The 18,367-nt window shown below is 36.8% G+C and overlaps 1 protein-coding gene across 1 annotated transcript in view; it reads left to right on the forward strand.

The window, feature by feature from the left end:
- Positions 1–18,005, forward strand: part of LOC127985399 (short transient receptor potential channel 5-like) — a 38,371-nt gene extending 20,366 nt beyond the window's left edge. The window contains exons 5-11 of the mRNA XM_052587403.1: positions 2,190–2,329; positions 2,439–2,761; positions 7,257–7,452; positions 8,630–8,824; positions 11,200–11,241; positions 13,623–13,712; positions 14,541–18,005. Of these exons, the coding sequence (XP_052443363.1) occupies positions 2,190–2,329; positions 2,439–2,761; positions 7,257–7,452; positions 8,630–8,824; positions 11,200–11,241; positions 13,623–13,712; positions 14,541–15,380 (1,826 nt within the window). The 3' untranslated portion in view covers positions 15,381–18,005. The remainder of the gene's footprint in view (positions 1–2,189; positions 2,330–2,438; positions 2,762–7,256; positions 7,453–8,629; positions 8,825–11,199; positions 11,242–13,622; positions 13,713–14,540) is intronic.
- Positions 18,006–18,367: the final 362 nt, after the last annotated feature.

An 18,367-nucleotide genomic window follows, 5' to 3' on the forward strand; every position in this document is an offset into this window, starting at 1 on the left:
ATAAGTCAGCCTTTTAAATTATATTAAAGGTTCTGCATAATTAATGGGATGGTTGATTGCGATTTCATTTTTTTTTTTTTACGTTAGTTAGTTTGTAATGTTGCTGTTTGAGCATAAACAATATCTGCAAAGTTGCAGCACTTAAAGTTCAATGCAAACGGATTTCATCTTTTCAAATTCTGTCAGTTTAATGCATACAAAAATGGCTGGTAAGCGCCTACGACAAGCTTCTTCCCGGGTCCATTACATCATGATCCCAGATAAACCCCGCCCCCGGGAACATGCAACAAAGGGGGCGAGGCCATGTTGTGCTGCTTTAGAGAAGAGGAAGAGAAAACTCGGGATGCACATAAAAATCTGTTCATAAATGAATAGCGATTCTGTCTTCTAACGATCCTAATGGATTCACAAGTTTCAAAACCAATGTTCTAAAGCATCGGTTCTCGATCCTGTTCCTTGCGTCACCCCTCTGCATCTCTCTCTCTCTCTCTCTCTGTCTCAATAAGTTGAGGCGTTTGTCAGAAAAGGGACAGATCGGTGTGGAATAAAGATAAATTATGTGAAGAATAATGTGTTAAAAAAAAAAAAAAACGAAGCATGAACACATATTAAACTGAACCCCATAAACACAATCAAGCCTAGAAAAAAAAAAAAATCAACCACCCCATTAAGTGACAGAGTGACAGGTGGATTGCCGCTGCTGTCACCACCGCCGATCTAGGTGCAAGTGGTTTCAGCAACCAGCTCCCGCCCTTTTGTCCTTTTTTTGAATAAAAAATTTTGGAGCTCCAGATTGGCGCCAATTGGTGGCTGTTTTTCTTCCATTTCCGAATAATCGCACCACAAATTTTCATCTTCTCACCAAGCTTCTTGCGGATGGTCTTGGAGCCCATTCAAGCCTTTTGCAGATCTACAATCTTGTCTCTGGCATCCTTTGGCAGCTCTTTGGTCTTGGCCATAGTGGGGGGAGAGGATGAAATGGAAGATACAGATTGTGTGGGTAGATGTTTTACACCTAAACTGACATTAAGAGTAACTTCTTAAAGTGGCAGGACTAATCTGTGTGCGTCATGCACACTTTACCAATCTGTGGGAGCCAGAATTCTTGCTGGTTGGTAGGGGATCAAATACTTATTTCACTCACTGAAATGCAAGTCAATTTCTAACCTTTATATAATGTGCTTTTTCTGGACTTTTTGGTTGATATTCTTATGAATGTATGATAGTCTTTATCCATTCAAATTATACTACCATAAAAAGTACATACCCTTCATTTCTTTGTAAGTGGGCAAACCTACAAAATCAGCATGGGGATCAAATAAATATTTTCCCCATTGTAGCTCAGATGATGAAGAAAAGCTGATTTGTAATATTTACTAAGCTGGCTCATTTCTCAAGCAGTAAAACTGGTGGTCTGCACAAGAAATAGATACGGCTATGGTTTTATCCCTCTCATGAAGTAAATGAACACTCATGAATTATTGATATCATAATTTATTGACCTCAAGACAAAAGCAGAGGAAATCATATCTCGAGTCCCAGTTCAGGATTGATTACACCAGGGCTCAATCACAATGGCTTGAGGTTTTCTCTCAGAGCACACACAAGCCCAGAAGAAGACACACGTGGAGGTTTGAAACAAATGATCTGTAGTCTGGAGGACAGGTGCAATCAGCGAGAACAGAGTTTACTTTATTTTTGTGAATATGAGCCCTAGGCAGCCTAACAGCATTTGTTTGTTTTCTGTTTTGTTTATTTCAGTTAATTAATTTTGGGACATGTTAGAGGCCCTGAGGGACAGGGTGAGACAATTTAGTTTTTAGGTATGTTTTCCACTATTGGTTTTTTTTGTTTTTTTTTTTGTTTAATTTTTTGTCTTTTGATAAGATTTTTTTTTTTATATATATATATAAACAAAAAATAAATTAAATTAAATTAAATTAAATTAAACGAACAAAAATTGTATCCAAAGGTCGAACGTTTATTCTTAAACACTGGCAGAACCGGGGGAAAAATACTGAAAAAAAAAGAAAGAAATTATGCAGAAGAATAACTAGTACAAAATATTTTTTGTTAATTTTGTCCTAAAATGAAATATGTAGTGATAGTGGAGGAACTGCTCTTTTGTACTGTTTTGCCGTTATTGTAATGTTTTGATTTACATTTTTTTTGTATTTTGGCCCTTGCAGGCTTCATCTGGGTGGAGATTAAAGAGATGTGGGATGGTGGTTTCACAGAGTACGTCCATGACTGGTGGAACCTGATGGATTTTGCAATGAACTCTCTGTACCTGGCTACTATATCTCTTAAAATGGTGGCCTACTTTAAGGTTTATACCGGCATTTTAATGCAAGCTACAGTATTACAGAAGCTATTACAGTAAATAATTTCAGCTAGAACTGTCTCCATTTATCTCTCTTATCTTCTCTCTCCATCAGTACAACAGCTCTCGTCCTCGTGTGGAGTGGGAGATGTGGCACCCTACGCTCATCGCCGAGGCTCTCTTCGCCATCGCCAACATCTTCAGCTCGCTGCGTCTCATCTCTCTGTTCACCGCCAACTCTCACTTGGGCCCACTGCAGATCTCTCTCGGCCGCATGCTGCTGGACATCCTCAAGTTCCTTTTCATCTACTGTCTGGTGCTGCTGGCTTTTGCCAACGGCCTCAACCAGCTCTACTTCTACTATGAGACGAAGGCGTCCGAAGAGCCCAACCACTGCAAAGGGATCCGTTGTGAGAAGCAGAACAATGCCTTCTCTACGTGAGTGAAACACATTGTAAAGTTATGTCATGACTAAAAAGAAGCATGCTTTTAAAGAATCTATATGTAGAGTGGCCGTTAAGTGAACTGCAGTCAGCAACTTAAAGGGATACTCCACCCCAAAATAAAAATGTTGTCATTATTCACTTACTCCTATGTCGTTCCATACCCATAAAAGCTTTGTTCGTATTTGGAACACAATTTAGGATATTTTGGATGAAAACTGGGAGGCTTGTGACTGTCCCATTGACTGCCAAGTATATAGCACTGTCAACGTCCAGAAATATATGAAAAGCATCGTCAGAATAGTCTATTTGCCATCAGTGGTTCAATCTGAATTTTATGAAGCGACGAGAAAAGAAAACACAAATAACGACTTTGTTCAACAATTTGTCTCCTCTGTGTCTCTCGGCAACACCATCGCCATTTTGGAGAACATCTGCTGAACGCAAAATGAATACGTGTCTGCTGCGACACAACGATACGTTTTCTACATGCATTTATGCTTTGATTTGAACAAAAACAGCATATCCGTGCAGCACAGCTGACACAAAAGAGCAGACGCTGCTTGCGTTCAACTGATTTTCAAAATAATGGGATCATGGTTGTTTTCACACAACACGACTAGGGGTAGCATTCAGTTGCAGCTATGTTCACATTGCATGATGGATCGGCGACAGAAGGTTACACACTGCATGACTTTACAACAGGAAGATTCGCTGACAAACTCTGGTCTTCAAACTGTTTCATAACCAAAAGCATGCATATTGTGGTATGTAAGACTTCAAACAAACATTTACAAAGATGACTTTGTAACATACTTAATAACATACTTCTGCAGGAATTTTTTTTAATACACAAATCTAAGTATTTGAAAGCAGTGGCGTGCACAGACCTCCAGAGGGGCAAGGGCTAATCTACATTGCTAGAGCACAATCACAGTCCGGGGTCACATATGTCAAGTTCACACTGCATGATTTTAGTTTTTAGAGTTTTGTGAAATCGCAGACAAATGCCCAAAATCAGAGGCAAATCAGTGCTCGTTCACACAAGTGAGAGTCACGTAGTGTGAATTATTAAAGACGCGATCTGAGAGAATTGTTGATATGTCGCCAACGCCTGTGAAATATTTGCCATGCTAAATATCTGGACCTTAAATTATAATATTATTTAGGGACCTATATTATACTGGATTTACTATTATTATTTGACAAATTAAATTAAAAATATATATTTTTTTCTTTCACTTTTCCCATTCATTTTCAATTTTTAGGATTAAAAACAGAAGAAAAACATTACACACCTTTAGAACAACCAAATCAAGGCCAGATTTTTGTGTGTGTTTAGATAGATTATTTAGAAAAAAACATCACAATCTCATGCCACCCAAAATTCAAATGGGGTCAGCTGGATTCCAAAGTGACATTAAGGGCCCTATTTTAACGATCTGAAACGCAAGTGTCAAAGCGCGAAGCGCAAGTAACTTTGTGGGTGGGTCTCGGCGCTGTTGCTATTTTCCCGGCGGGATAAATGGCTCTTGCGCCCGGCGCAAATCTAAAATGGGTTGGTCTGAAGTAGCTTCATTATTCATAGGTGTGGTTTGGGCGTTACGTGAAATAAACCAATCAGAACTTCATCCAACATTCCCTTTAAAAGCAGGTGCGCAAGTTCCATTATGGATTGCTATTATTATGGCGTATTTACCAGGCGCACGCCAGGAGCGGTTCACAGCCGAGGAGACTGATGTTCTTGTAAGAGCAGTGAAAGACAGAGAAGTTGTGTTGTATGGGGATGGGATAAACCCACCCAAAATAGCGTCGGTTAAACAGGCGTGGGAGGAAATAGCCACAATTTGTCAGATGTCCTTATATACACATATGTCTTGCCACTATTTGGCCAACAGGTCTGATCCTTAATTACTACAATTAGCCTGAATAATTTGTAAGCTAGATTTATGCCTATTTTTTCTCATCTTGGTGGCACACCACAATGATTTCCGTCATCTCATGTGTTAATATTTTTTAGTGTAACAATTTATGAATTGCAAAAATAACTGTTGCATCTGTGTAGATTACATGAGCAAAGTGTATGCGCGTTGTGCACGCTATACATTATGGTCAAGCATGCGCCCTTAAAATAGCATAATGAACAACGCGCAACGCGCCACTGACTTTAGACTAGGTTTTTTCTGGTCAGTGGCGCAATTGTTTAATGGAACAGCAAAATAGCACCAGGGATCGTTTGCACCAGAACACGCCTCGTTTTTTGCGCTGAACCGCCCAGGGAGCGCAAGTTCATTCACTAGTTTAGCGACGTGCTTCTGTGGAGGGAAAAGCGCGCTTTGCGCGGGTGCAAAATAGGAATGACACATGCGTCGGTGTACAAAGTCAGTTGCGCTGGGTGCAAGATAGGGCCCTAAGAGTTAAATAAAGATCATGTTTTCATGAACATATTTTGTATATTTCCTTAAAAACTTAATTTTTTATAAGTAATACGGATTGCTAAGAACTTCACTTGGACAACTTTAAAGGCAATTTTCTTGGTATTTTTTTGCACCCTCAGATTCCAGGTTTTCAAATAGTTGTATTCCAGCCAAGAATTTAACTATCCTAAAAAAACATAGGCTACATCAATGGAAAGCTTATTTATTTAGCTTTCAGATTACATATAAATTGACACCTTATGACTGATTTTGTAGCCAAATGTCACATATGTGCTGCTCAATAACAAAATAAACACAACAAAAAATGACAGCAGTGAGAAAACAGCAGTTAAGAAAGCATTTGATCATAGCAATATGGATATGTTTATATCAGCTCTTCAATTCACCTCCATCATGTTGACAGATGAGGTATTTAAAATTACATTGTTATGATAGCTTGATTATAAAGTGCATTTGAGACTAGACTTTGAAGATTTGACTCTGTGAGACTATAGTACAGAGATTACTGTATATTCCATATTCAGTTATAAGCTTGAAGTACACTACAAGTGCACCTTCAATACAATAAGTTCACTTAATTTCCATAAATTAAAAAAATATTGTGACCAGTGTCTGTCACGGTACAAAATTACAAAATCAAACTGCCTATTGTTTATTTTCAGAGGAATGTCTAATTAAAGCAGTCCAACTTGAGAACTTAATTCCAATCTTTCTGAAGCCAAGATAAAATAGTTTCGTTATTGCTATTGCTTTGTAGTAACAGAGGTCTTGTAGCGTTGCTAATAATCAGAATAAATGACCTGTGATGCACGTATTACAAAACCCACACAGACACTTCGGTCAACTTGATCAATGAATGTAGCCAAGACGCCACATGCAGTTTAATGCTGATCTCCTGCAGAGGTCAAAATGAGAAAGGAAACGAGTGGAAATGGTTATGATCTTCCTGAATTTTCTCATCATAGCATGAGCCTTGCAGAATCATTTGATCTCAGAGGACGGAGACAAAATTACATATAGTCATCAATCAACTGTTGTGTGTAATGACGAAAATCTGTTGCTCAAGGCTGTGCAGCAAAAACTTTCAGAAATAGGAAGATATGTCAATGATACCAATATATTTTAAAACTAATCCTCAGAAGGCAATCTATCTATCTATCTTGTCTGTCCGTCTGTCTACCATTCTATCTTTCCATGCATTCTTCCATACATTTTAAAAATTATTATTATTATCATCATTTTTACTTTCTTTTAAAACATTCAAACAAGGGTTTGCTAAGATGGTCTTGAAAAACTTTGCATGTGTAGTTAAAGTGAGTTCTAATAATTATTTGTATGTTCTTTCTTAAAGGGATACTTCACTCAAAAATGAAAATGCTGTCATTAATTACTCACCTTCCTGACGCTCCAAACCTGTAAGACCTCTGTTCTTCTTCGGAAAACAAATTAAGATATTTTTTGATGAAATCCGAGAGCTTTCTGACCCTGCGTAGACAGCAAGGGAACTACCACGGCCCAGGCCCAGAGAGATAGTAAGGTCATCATTACAGTAGTCCAAACCTTCAACCATCAAGTTGCGAGAATACTTTTTGTCTGTGAAGAAAACAAAAATAACTTTATTCAACGATTTCTTTTTTTCCATGTCAGTCTCCGCTGCATGTTCACGAGAGTATCACGATTAATGACGACATTTTCATTTTTGGGTGAACTATCCCTTTCATTGAACCCTCTTAAGTATTTGGACACTCACAGTAAGTTACAGTGTCCAAAAGGTTTTCAGGTAACTCAGCCTAAAAATTTGTCTCTGCTTATTAACCTGTGGTAGTAAATTATCATTGAAAAAGTTGATGCTTTCAATTTGTGTGTTTCCTTCTTGGCTATATTTGATAAAAACAGTATGTCATTGCTGATAAAAGTGCAGGTTTAAATCCATTCAAATGCAGTACCCAATTCAATTCTAACGTTCCTATATTATAGACAATATGTGTGTTTGGGAGAAACTCAATATATGAAAAGTCTTGTTTTGTTTCTTTTTTTATTTCCCTCTCTCAGACTGTTTGAAACTCTTCAGTCTCTCTTCTGGTCTGTGTTTGGGCTGCTGAATCTGTATGTTACCAATGTGAAGGCTCGGCATGAGTTTACCGAGTTTGTGGGGGCCACCATGTTCGGCACTTATAACGTCATCTCACTGGTCGTGCTGCTGAACATGCTCATCGCTATGATGAACAACTCTTACCAACTCATTGCTGTAAGTGCCGAAACCAAATCTAATTTGGGCTGCTCTTGGTAGATTGCGTTGTTTATTATAGAAATGCATTTTTATGGGACTGGGCTCTCTGGCTCATTTGCCCTGTTTAGTAAATCTGACCCTAAATCTGTCTAAAATCAGTAGTAATCATGTGGCCAAAAAAAGGGCCAAATTCACTGAAAAATGTTTAGCAAATTTACATTTTAGTGTAAATTACAACAAACCAATCTGGTTTAACCTGAGGATAAATGTGTTAAAAAGCTCTGTGCCATATTTAAATTAGGTATATTTGCTAATATACTGCTTAAAAGAACATTTTATGTCAGCCTAAGATGATTTGCTGTTTTGACTGAAGACTACTGCCATTTGTATTGTTTTTGTGCAATTAACCTTTTACCATCTGGGTCAATGGAAAATAAGAGTGTCCATGACCAAAATCTATCTTTTAAAACACGTGTTTCAAGCTTTAAAAAACTTTAGCATTTTCCAAAAAACCTAAAATTTAATGACTAAAAATGTAATGTGGTTTAACCATCAAATAAAACATGCGTAAAAGCTTTTAAATATATTTTCTCATATTTTCGTTATTTATTGATTGATTATTATTATTTTTTTAATCAGTTTTGGAAAGTTGCACCACATGACATTTTTAATCCTGTACATATGTCTGTGATATAAAAGGTCAAATGATTTGGTATTAAAAACCTTGCTGACCTCTGACAATCATGAAGGTCTATAGAGGCCCAGTTTATGTCATATTGGCCTGATGTATGTTTCTACTTATTTTATCAACATGACTTAACCTAAAAACATTTAATGTCCTCAAATTAATTACATAACGGCTTTGTGTATGTATTCTGAACATTGAAGCCATTAGTATCTTACAAACAAACCATCATATTTCTTAAGTTTTGTTACAGTCAGATGAGCTCTTGTCTATGCATTTTTCAGTATGTATTAGTTTTGGGCTTATATAAGCTAAATTTAGAGGCATTTTCACCCCTGCATGTGTCTCACAATGGGTACCGTTATTCAAGTAAACACAATTCTGAGTAAACGCACATCATCCAATCACAAGATGATTTTTGCAGCAACAAAAGCCAGTCTGGGACACTGTCCCGATTGGCAGTTTCAGCACTCTCCTCCGTCCAGCTGGCTGTCTGCTTCTCTGTTGTAGGATCACGCGGACATCGAGTGGAAATTTGCTCGTACCAAGCTGTGGATGAGCTACTTCGATGAGGGAGGGACATTACCACCTCCCTTCAACATCATACCAAGTCCGAAGTCTGTGTGGTACTTGTGTGTGTGGCTGCACTGCCGTCTGTGTGGACACAAGGAGGAGTGTAAACACGGAAACCTCAAAGAGTTCACGGTAATGCACTGCGCGCTTCATTGTGTATGCAGCGTGGGTGGCACATTACAGCTTTCACTCAATGAATCTAACAGTCCTTGACAAAGCAAACAAAACAGCAGGATTGTCATTATTTTTTGAAGAATCACTAGAATTAGGGAAGGCAAGCTACTCATCATTATTACTCATTCTTTGTTAACTGTATTCAGAGACTTGTATTTTGTTTGTGCTGTGCACATGATTTATATCTCAAAGCATGCCATTTATTGAGGAATGTTTTGCTAATCTTTTTCAAATAAATCAAATTGTAGCCCAGTGGATGATTAAATAGGTGAAAACTAAAGAAGAGACAAGGGACCATCCACAATCTACAAACCGTGAATATACTGTAGCTATTCTGACTTCAGCTAGTAAGCAACCATTCAGAACACCACAACCTCCCCGGAGTTCCTTTAAGGCACGTCAGTTCATGTGGCAGCCATTTCTACTCATGCAAGAGGAGATATATTATAGTGAAAGAAGACCAGAATTACAAATATTAACTAAAACATATTTCAAATCAGAAATAGAATTATTTCAAAACAACTATTTCATCATAATTAGTGCTTGTTTGGCCCATATCACAATAAAAAAAAAGAAGAAAAAAAAGAAAAGGAAATCAAAACTCAACAGGTTCATTTAAATGTAAAGATATGGTCACCAATGTTATCATAGTTAATTAAAAGTAAAACCACAGATATTATTGTTTCTAAAGAAAATAAACATTAAGTGAAAAAAAAAAGTTTAGAAAAAAAAAGCAAGATCTCTTTGACCTATTAAAAAAAAAAAAACTAATACAAACGTATTAATTTTGCATATCTTAATAATAATTTAATGTAATAATAATAATAATAATAATTGTAATATTAAAGATGCATATAAACCTTCATAAATCCTAAACGGCCTTTGAAATGATTTTAAGGATGCCCTGCTGTTTGTCTATTTGGCATCCAGCCTCAAGTTGCCCTAGGCCAATGTTGGTTGCTAGGCAACCCTGCTTCAACCATGCCTATTCCTGAGCCATTGTGTGTTGGATCAGTTGAACTTCTCTCCTCTGTGAGGTGGACTCTCACCCACGTTCTCCCACACACAGCACATGGAGCGCACAGTTTTGGGTTTAACAATCATGTAAGGCTGCTATCAGTTATTTTGGAATTTGTAGCTGGCATTTCGGTGAAGAATAATAATAATGATTTCACCCTCTAACTTTAGCACTCAATATTCTAATTCTATTCTTTAAAAAAAAAAAAATCGAACTACCTTTCTTATCTTTTTGTATTCTATTTTCTTTTCAGTTATTATACAATAAAAAATCTCTAACACTAACTTGCTCTATTCTTTTTCTATTCTGTTTTCTTTTTATTTATTATATTATTTAAAAGCCCTTGCTACGTGTACTGTGTTAAGCTAACTGAGACTTGTTATAGCACTTATATATCATTGCTCTTTTGATGATTTTGATTGCTTCCATTGTCCTCATTTGTAGGTCACTTTGGATAAAAGCGTCTGCTAAATGAATAAATGTAATGTAAATGTAGAATAAGCATGTCAAATGCTTTCAGAGGGTTTCAGGTCATTCTAAAGACCAGTTCGTGTGAAAATGAAACATCTGTCATCGTTTACTCAACCTCACGTTGTTTCAAACCTGTATGACTTTCTTCCATATATGGAATACAAAGCCAGTAGATTTATTTAAAAGAATTTGCTGGGCACTCTGTTTTTATAGTTACAGTGAATGGGAACTAAAGCTGGAAAGAATTTTAAAAGGAAAGTTATATGATTTCAGAAGCCACATGGACCTCTTTTATGCTTCTGCTTTCAAAGCTTCAAAGCTCTATATCCTTTTCATTGTCATTACACACACACAAAAATTTGACTTCTAATGCTATATTTTGTGTTCCACAGAACTCAGTAATGCAGGATTGGAACAATATGAAAGTGTTAAAATGACAACAGTTTGAATTTTTAGGTTATCTATTTAGAGACGCTATCGTAAATCTAACACCATTAAAAAAGTCTTTAAAAAGAAATGCAAACAAAAATATTTTAAAAATATACATTTTACTTTAGCTAATGACATTTCCTTTTTTTTTTTGTTTAACTTAAAGTACTAAAATAATTAAAACAAACTAATACATTTATAAAAACCAGATATAGACATTTAAAAGATAATAAAAAAAAACACTTTAAAATCAAAGTGAAAATATAAAATATTAATTCAAAGTATTAATCAAAACTATATTAGTAAATTGACAATACTATCAGTGACTGATAGTTCAAACTATTCACCTTTGGATCATAAGTATTACATAATGCCACATATTTATTGTTAACATTATTAATGTTATCTGTTTCAGGAAAGGCATGCCGATAACCTTATTCAGAACCAGCACTACCAGGTAATGACATCTGGCCTTACCCATCACACTTTGGCATCCGTGTCATAAATCCGTTTCCCAGCATGCTGTTGGATCGGAACCTTGCTGTGAAAATGTTAACAATCCCAACAGTTTATTCAGATGAGAAAACAAACATTAGCCTATTGGCATCATGCATATTAATGAGTTATTAGAGCATTGCACATTTTATAATTTGCATGTATTTTCTTCAATGATAGTTCTAGGTGCTTACAAAGAGAAAAATCATGTAGAAGGGATTTTAAATCGGTTTACAGTAAATAGTGCATGATCACACTGAAAATAAATATCATGTAGAGTTGTTAATCAGTGCATATTCATTACTAGCTCTAATTGCATTGCACCCTGTCATGCTTTGAACTTTATAACCACTGAATCCCTGCTGATTGCTAATGGATTAATACAGGTGCTGGTTATATAATTAGGATATCATCAAAAAGTTGATTTATTTCACTAATTCCATTCAAAAAGTGAAACTTGTATATTATATTAATTCATTACACACAGACTGATATATTTCAAATGTTTATTTATTTTACTGACAACTAAGGAAAATCCCAAATTCAGTATATCAGAAAATTTCAATATTACTTAAGACCAATACAAAGAAAGGATTTTTAGAAATCTTGGCCAACTGAAAAGCATGAAAATGAAAAGTATGAGCATGTACAGCGCTCAATACTTAGTTGGGGCTCTTTTTGCCTGAATTACTGCAGCAATGCGTCGTGGCATGGAGTTGATCAGTCTGTGGCTCTGCTCAGGTGTTATGAGAGCCCAGGTTGCTCTGATAGTGGCCTTCTGCATTGTTGGGTCTGGAATATCGCATCTTCCTCTTCACAATACCCCATAGATTTTCTATGGGGTTAAAGTCAGGCGAGTTTGCTGGCCAATTAAGAACAGGGACACCATAGTCCTTAAACCAGGTACTGGAAGTCCTTTTGGAAAATGAAATCTGCATCTCCATAAAGTTGGTCAGCAGCAGGGAGCATGGAGTGCTCTAAAACTTCCCGGTATACGATTGTGTTGACCTTAGAACTCAGAAAACACAGTGGACCAACACCAGTAGATGACATGGTACCTCAAACCATCACTAACTGTGGAAACTTTACACTGGACCTCAAGCAACGTGGATTGTGTGTCTCTCCTCTCTTCCTCCAGACTCTGGGACCCTGATATCCAAAGGAAATGCTAAATTTACTTTCATCAGAGAACAAAACTTTGGACCACTCAGCAGCAGTCCAGTCCTTTTTGTCTTTAGACACTTCTGACGCTGTCTGTTGTTCGAGTGGCTTGACACAAGGAATGCGACAGCTGAAACACATGTCTTGCATACGTCTGTGTGTAGTGGTTCTTGAAGCACTGACTCCAGCTGCAGTCCACTCCTTGAGAATCTCCCCCACATTTTTGAATGGGTTTAGTTTCACAATCCTCTCCAGGGTGCGGTTATCCCTATTACTTGTACACTATTTTTCTATCAAATCTTGCCCTGCTTGTGCAAGGTGTCAATGGTCATCTTTTGAACAACTGTCAAGACAGCGGTCTTCCCCATGATTGTGTAGCCTACAGATAATGAATTTGTGATTTTCCTTAGTCATCAGTTATAAACATCAAAATTAAAAGATATAAACATTTGAAATATATCAGTCTGTGTGTAATGAATGAATATAATATACTGTACAAGTTTCACTTTTTGAATGGAATTAGTGAAATAAATCAACTTTTTGATGATATTCTAATTATATGACCAGCACCTGTACATAGTCATCCAGACTCAAGCAACCTATGGTGCAGGTCGGGACTCTGTAATGAATATACACAATGAAACTACACAGTTGCCACTAAACAATGTAATGCATGTAATGTATGAGGAAACTACAACAGTAATCACTGTTTTTTTTAGGTTGATAGCTGTGCTTGTGTTGTTGTATATAATTACTTCAGACAAATGCTTCTCCCCAACAATCAAGAGCTTCAGTAGCGGATATTGCACTAGCTGTTATTTTGTTGATGTGCGTAAGCATGTTTAGAGAGCCACTGCTGGCTCATTCTTTATTGGATATGCAAAAATGCTAATTAATGCTAATGAACATCCAGAATTTCACCTCTAGCTAAAACATGTCATGAACATGCCCAAAACTGATATTTGCGACTTATTAAACTGGAATCACAAAATATGTACATGCCAAACACATTCAGAGCCCATCACCCTATCTCACCCCATCCGAGCATACATCACCACCTCCTCTGGGGATGTGGAGTTCTTTTGATTCATATTGAAGAGGAAAACAGGGTTATTCGTAGATCATAATATAACAGGTCAAGAAAAATGGACTGAAGCCCATCCTGTCTGTGGCTGTTTTTAGGAAGTGATCAGAAACTTGGTAAAGCGATATGTTGCAGCCATGATCCGCAGCGCCAAAACAGATGAAGGGCTGACAGAGGAGAACTTCAAGGTATGAAGATTTTTTATAAAAGTCATCTTATTCTCTATACAAGCACTTATAGAGGCCTTGATGATTTTATTTGTATTCTTAAAGTATACATTTTTATAATGTAGTAGTCAGTCATGCAGGTTTGAAACTTAGAAATGAATACTAATTAAATAAATAATGTTGAGTAGATACACAATGTGAACCATTTCCAATTTTATTATAGAATAAGTGAAATGAGAGTTGAATTAGTTGCAAATGATTTTAATTTATATTTTTTTTTACTACCTAATAAGCTGAATTGCTATAAAAAACTACTTTGTTCAGTAAATATTTACCATCATTACTGTTATTGTTAATAATAAATTAATAGTTTATTAGCCTAACTGTACACTGTTTAAAGTGCAATAAAGCCACTTTTATAAATATAAAGTTTGGTTCATGTACGAGCACAGACGTGGGCTCAAACACGGCTCACCCAATCAAATTTCAGAGTGGGAAACTTTATCGCATAAAATCCACTTTGCTTGCCATGAAATTCATTGCCCAAATAGAGATTTTCTTTTAGGACTTTTAACTAGGCACAAAATGATAAAACAACATTTTATTGGTTGCTTGTTTTCTGTATTGTGATGCCATCATCTCATGTTAAACCTCAGGCTTTTGGGGAGAGACTGATAATGGAAGATGATAAACTCCAAATATGACTCATCCCTAAAGTCCACAAGCAAAATCATAAGAATTAAAAGTCATGAAGATAATGTCAAAAACGTTAGAATAATTCGAAGACTTCCTGTAATTAGGTGGCGCAGTTTACGCTCTAGTAACTTCATATTGTTTCTTTGCGTTAAGGAACTTAAGCAGGATATCTCCAGCTTCCGCTACGAGGTTCTTGACCTGCTGGGCAACCGTAAACCACCGCGACGCACTTATTCTTCTAGTAGCGAGGCCACTCAGCAGGACGAAACAGCTGAGCCTGAGGAAGAGGAGGACGGGGAGGGTGATAGGCTTGGAGGACCCAGATGTGCAGATGGGGGAGAGTCATCCAGATCCGAAGCATCTACGTCCTTCTCCCAGTGTTACAGGAGAAACCGAGAGTCCCAGTTCAGCGTATCGGCTCTCTTCAAATCCATGTCGGGACCAGCAAGAGAAAGAATGGAAAGCAATGGCTTGAGGAACAACATATCTAATTCTTCTGCATTTGTGCGGACCAGTAGCCGTCTGCAGTGCTTTTCTCGCTCCAAGAAAAACTCTCTGCATCGTTTGGGAATGCTAATGTCTCGTATGAACGGACACGTCCCCGTCCCGGACCAATATGCAGAAACGTCGGGAGATCAGCAGTCCACATACAGCATTTCCGACCAAGTACCGCAAACATCTTGGCATGGTCCCCAGATGCCATCGAAGGTAACTCAAAGCGAGATGCACCTGCACACGCTGGGACTGGGGCCACCTGAGACTGAACAGAACCCAGTGCAGGTCACAACTCAACGGGCAAACGGCAGGGACAGTCTCGTCCTCCGGCCGCCCAGCAACTCGCTGCCTCCGCTGCACTGTGCTTCCAGCCTGACTGCCTCCAGCGCTCAGCTCTTAGCCTCCAGTGATGATCTGTGCCATGGCTGGTTGGGACCTTGTGACAGTTTGGGCTCCTCCAGCTGGGACCAAGAGGAGTCGGTTACGACACAGCTGTAGAAGCAAAGTCAGTTCATTAACGTAATGTTTCACAGCTTCAGCCAGGGATTGATTTCAGCTCCAACCCCAAACACACCTGAACCAGCTAATCGAGGCATTCAGGGGTTACTTGGTAATTATATGCAGGTGTGTTGGAACTGGGAGGGTAGCTGGAAATCCCTGGCTGAAGGCGACTGGTTCAAAGCTCCAACAACAGTCAAGGGCCTGTGACACTCATACTTTAGCATCTTTATGCTTTGCACACATCAGGCCTTATTCACAAAACACGAGCAGAACGAATTGTGTAAAAGCATTCGTAAAACATTAATGCAAAAGTGTCAGTGCACCCATTTACATATCGCCTATCCTAACAATTAGGAAAATGTGTTCCACTCGTGTTTCTTGATTGAGGCCACTGGGAATTTATATTCAAAAGTGAGGCATGTAATTTCTGTGTGGGGAAAAATATATATTTTACTATAATGCCTAACACTCCCCTTTCTACCATTGGTTGGATACTACAAAGTAAAGTGAAATTGTGGACTGCATCTGAAATTTTCCTACTAATATATACATACATACATATATATATATATATATATATATAACAGTATGTGAAAAGACTGATTAGTATATCCAACTTCGCAGAATTCATAAAACGGTACACAAAAGGTTCAAAAGTATGCATCCAGTGGACACTTTACTATGCCATGAGGCCTCTGGAGAGGATTTGTGCATAGGAAAATAGCAGAATATAGCAGTGAAGTAACACAACTGATGCTGGTAGGTTGCATAAATATGTCCGGATTACATTCATACTATATAGAAAAGTGGTTCCCAAAACCAGGGTCACTGAAGATTTTCAAGATGTCACCGAGCTCATTCCAGTTTGAGGGTTACAAATATAAATGGTAGCAGTTTGAACAAACCACGATAAAATTCGAGAATTTTTTAAATATGAGTTAATAGTTTATTTATCATTAAAACCATGTTTAATTAACCTACCGCAATTTGGAAAAACTCACTGTAAACGCTGTCCAACAGTAAACAAAGTTAGTTACATTCTCATGAAGACATACAGTAGCACAAATTGTATGAATGCATCTTTGAAGGGGAACAAGGGTCTTAATTTCCATGGCCTTTTCTTTTCACCTGCATTTTCATTGCAGAAGCGCCACCTGCTGTCAGACAGTGGATTTGCATTTTCATTCAGCCCATCTGCCGTTTTTGCTCAAGCCCATGTAAAAATCAGACCGAAATATGATGCACTGTTGTAAAGTTTTACCATTTATGGAAAATAAGCTAATGTGCATTCTAAAAATCTAAATTTGGATAAGGTATCTTATAATATTAAAAGAGCAGATATAAAAAACTATTACAAATAGAAATTATTTTGATTCAACCCCTTTTCTTAAAAACGGTTTAAAGTCTGAAATTAGAGTATTTTTAATTTAATGGACTTTGGTAAGAGCCATGATCTATGCATAGGTGTAGTATAAATACATACTTCATATACCATGTTGGTATTAACATGACCTATAACATCAGTCATGTCACTTCCCCACAATTTATAAAAATCAAAAAAAAAAAAAAAAACTCAGAGCTCTTTAAAATGTTCTATACGAGTTATTGGATGCACCCTTAAGTAGGTGTTATTGCAATATGTATTTCAAGTACTTATATGTTCAGATGCACCATTAACAATGTAGCAATGCTTTTGCACAACTCCATCCAATGTAAACCCCTTTGTTTATTTTACAAGGCTGTAAGTTAATGTTTTAAACAAGATGCATTTACTTTTAAATTGCATACCATCTGCATCACACATTAAGTTCTGGTGCTTCATTGTCAACGCTAGTGCAATATTTTTGAAAACAAGCTTAAACTGCAGACCTGAACACCTGTGTACTATAGAAAGTCCTTTTTAGAGCTCAAAGTGGAAGTAGAAACAATGTATCAGACATATTTCATATCATGTAAATTTATAGATCTTGAAGTCACATCGTCTCAGAAGACACAGATAACAGAATGTGGACTTAAATATATATGCATCTTTGTAATAAACTTGTATCTACACTAAACAAATGTTAATAAGGGCACCAAGTGAAGCTTAAAAATATACTTCCGAAATATGCATCTATGTAACTGATAATATCTTTTCATTTGTTTTTCACAGATGTTTTATTTGCAAATGGTATTACAGTAAATAGTGAATTGGCTCCTAAAAGCATTTAATTTGCTCAATAACAGAGCTTAGTAGAGTTAGTTTCTCTCATGACTGGCCTCTAGACACTGTACAAGTAATAATTAATACATCAGATCGATTTGTGCATTAGTAACCTCTTATTTGTGTTTCTTCATTATGGTTTTAATTTAAGCTGTGAGTTATCTACAGTAGATTCTGTCTTTTTGTAAACATTTATTTTCAAAAAAATTATTTTTCTATTCCTTTTTTTTTTTTTTTTTTTTTTTTTTTACATAAGGGGTACATTTGTTACACTTCATGTATAATTTATACTTTGATTTCAAATAGAGGCTTCAGTGGTTTTCAATTTAGTTTTTTGTTTTGTGGTCACATGAACTAAATAAATCATATCTGGGTTAATGTTGTGAATGATTAAAAATGCACTTTTTGCTGATCTTAAAGTCAACATAATATAGACCCTGCCTACATCTTTCTGGTGTTACTGTGCATGTTATTGAAAAAAAAAAAATGGAATCTTTCTTTGAAATGTCTTTAAGAGGCAGAGCAAGGTATTACTTTTATTTTCAGATGTCACAAAGGCCACATGTTTTTTTGTTATCATTAGCATTTGTTTAGGCAGTTATTATAGAATAATTGCTAGTGAGATGCACTGAGATTAAAATGTTTTAAATAAATGGAGGATAAAGCCATTTAAGAAGTTTCTCCACATATTGCGGAAGTTAAAAATCGGTTAAACATTTTTGTGTTTTTCCATTAGTCATTAACTAAAAACTTACAGCTTAGCTCAGATCTAGCTTGTTAT

This window comes from Carassius gibelio, chromosome B21, assembly GCF_023724105.1.
Source record: "Carassius gibelio isolate Cgi1373 ecotype wild population from Czech Republic chromosome B21, carGib1.2-hapl.c, whole genome shotgun sequence".
NCBI lineage: Eukaryota > Metazoa > Chordata > Actinopteri > Cypriniformes > Cyprinidae > Carassius > Carassius gibelio.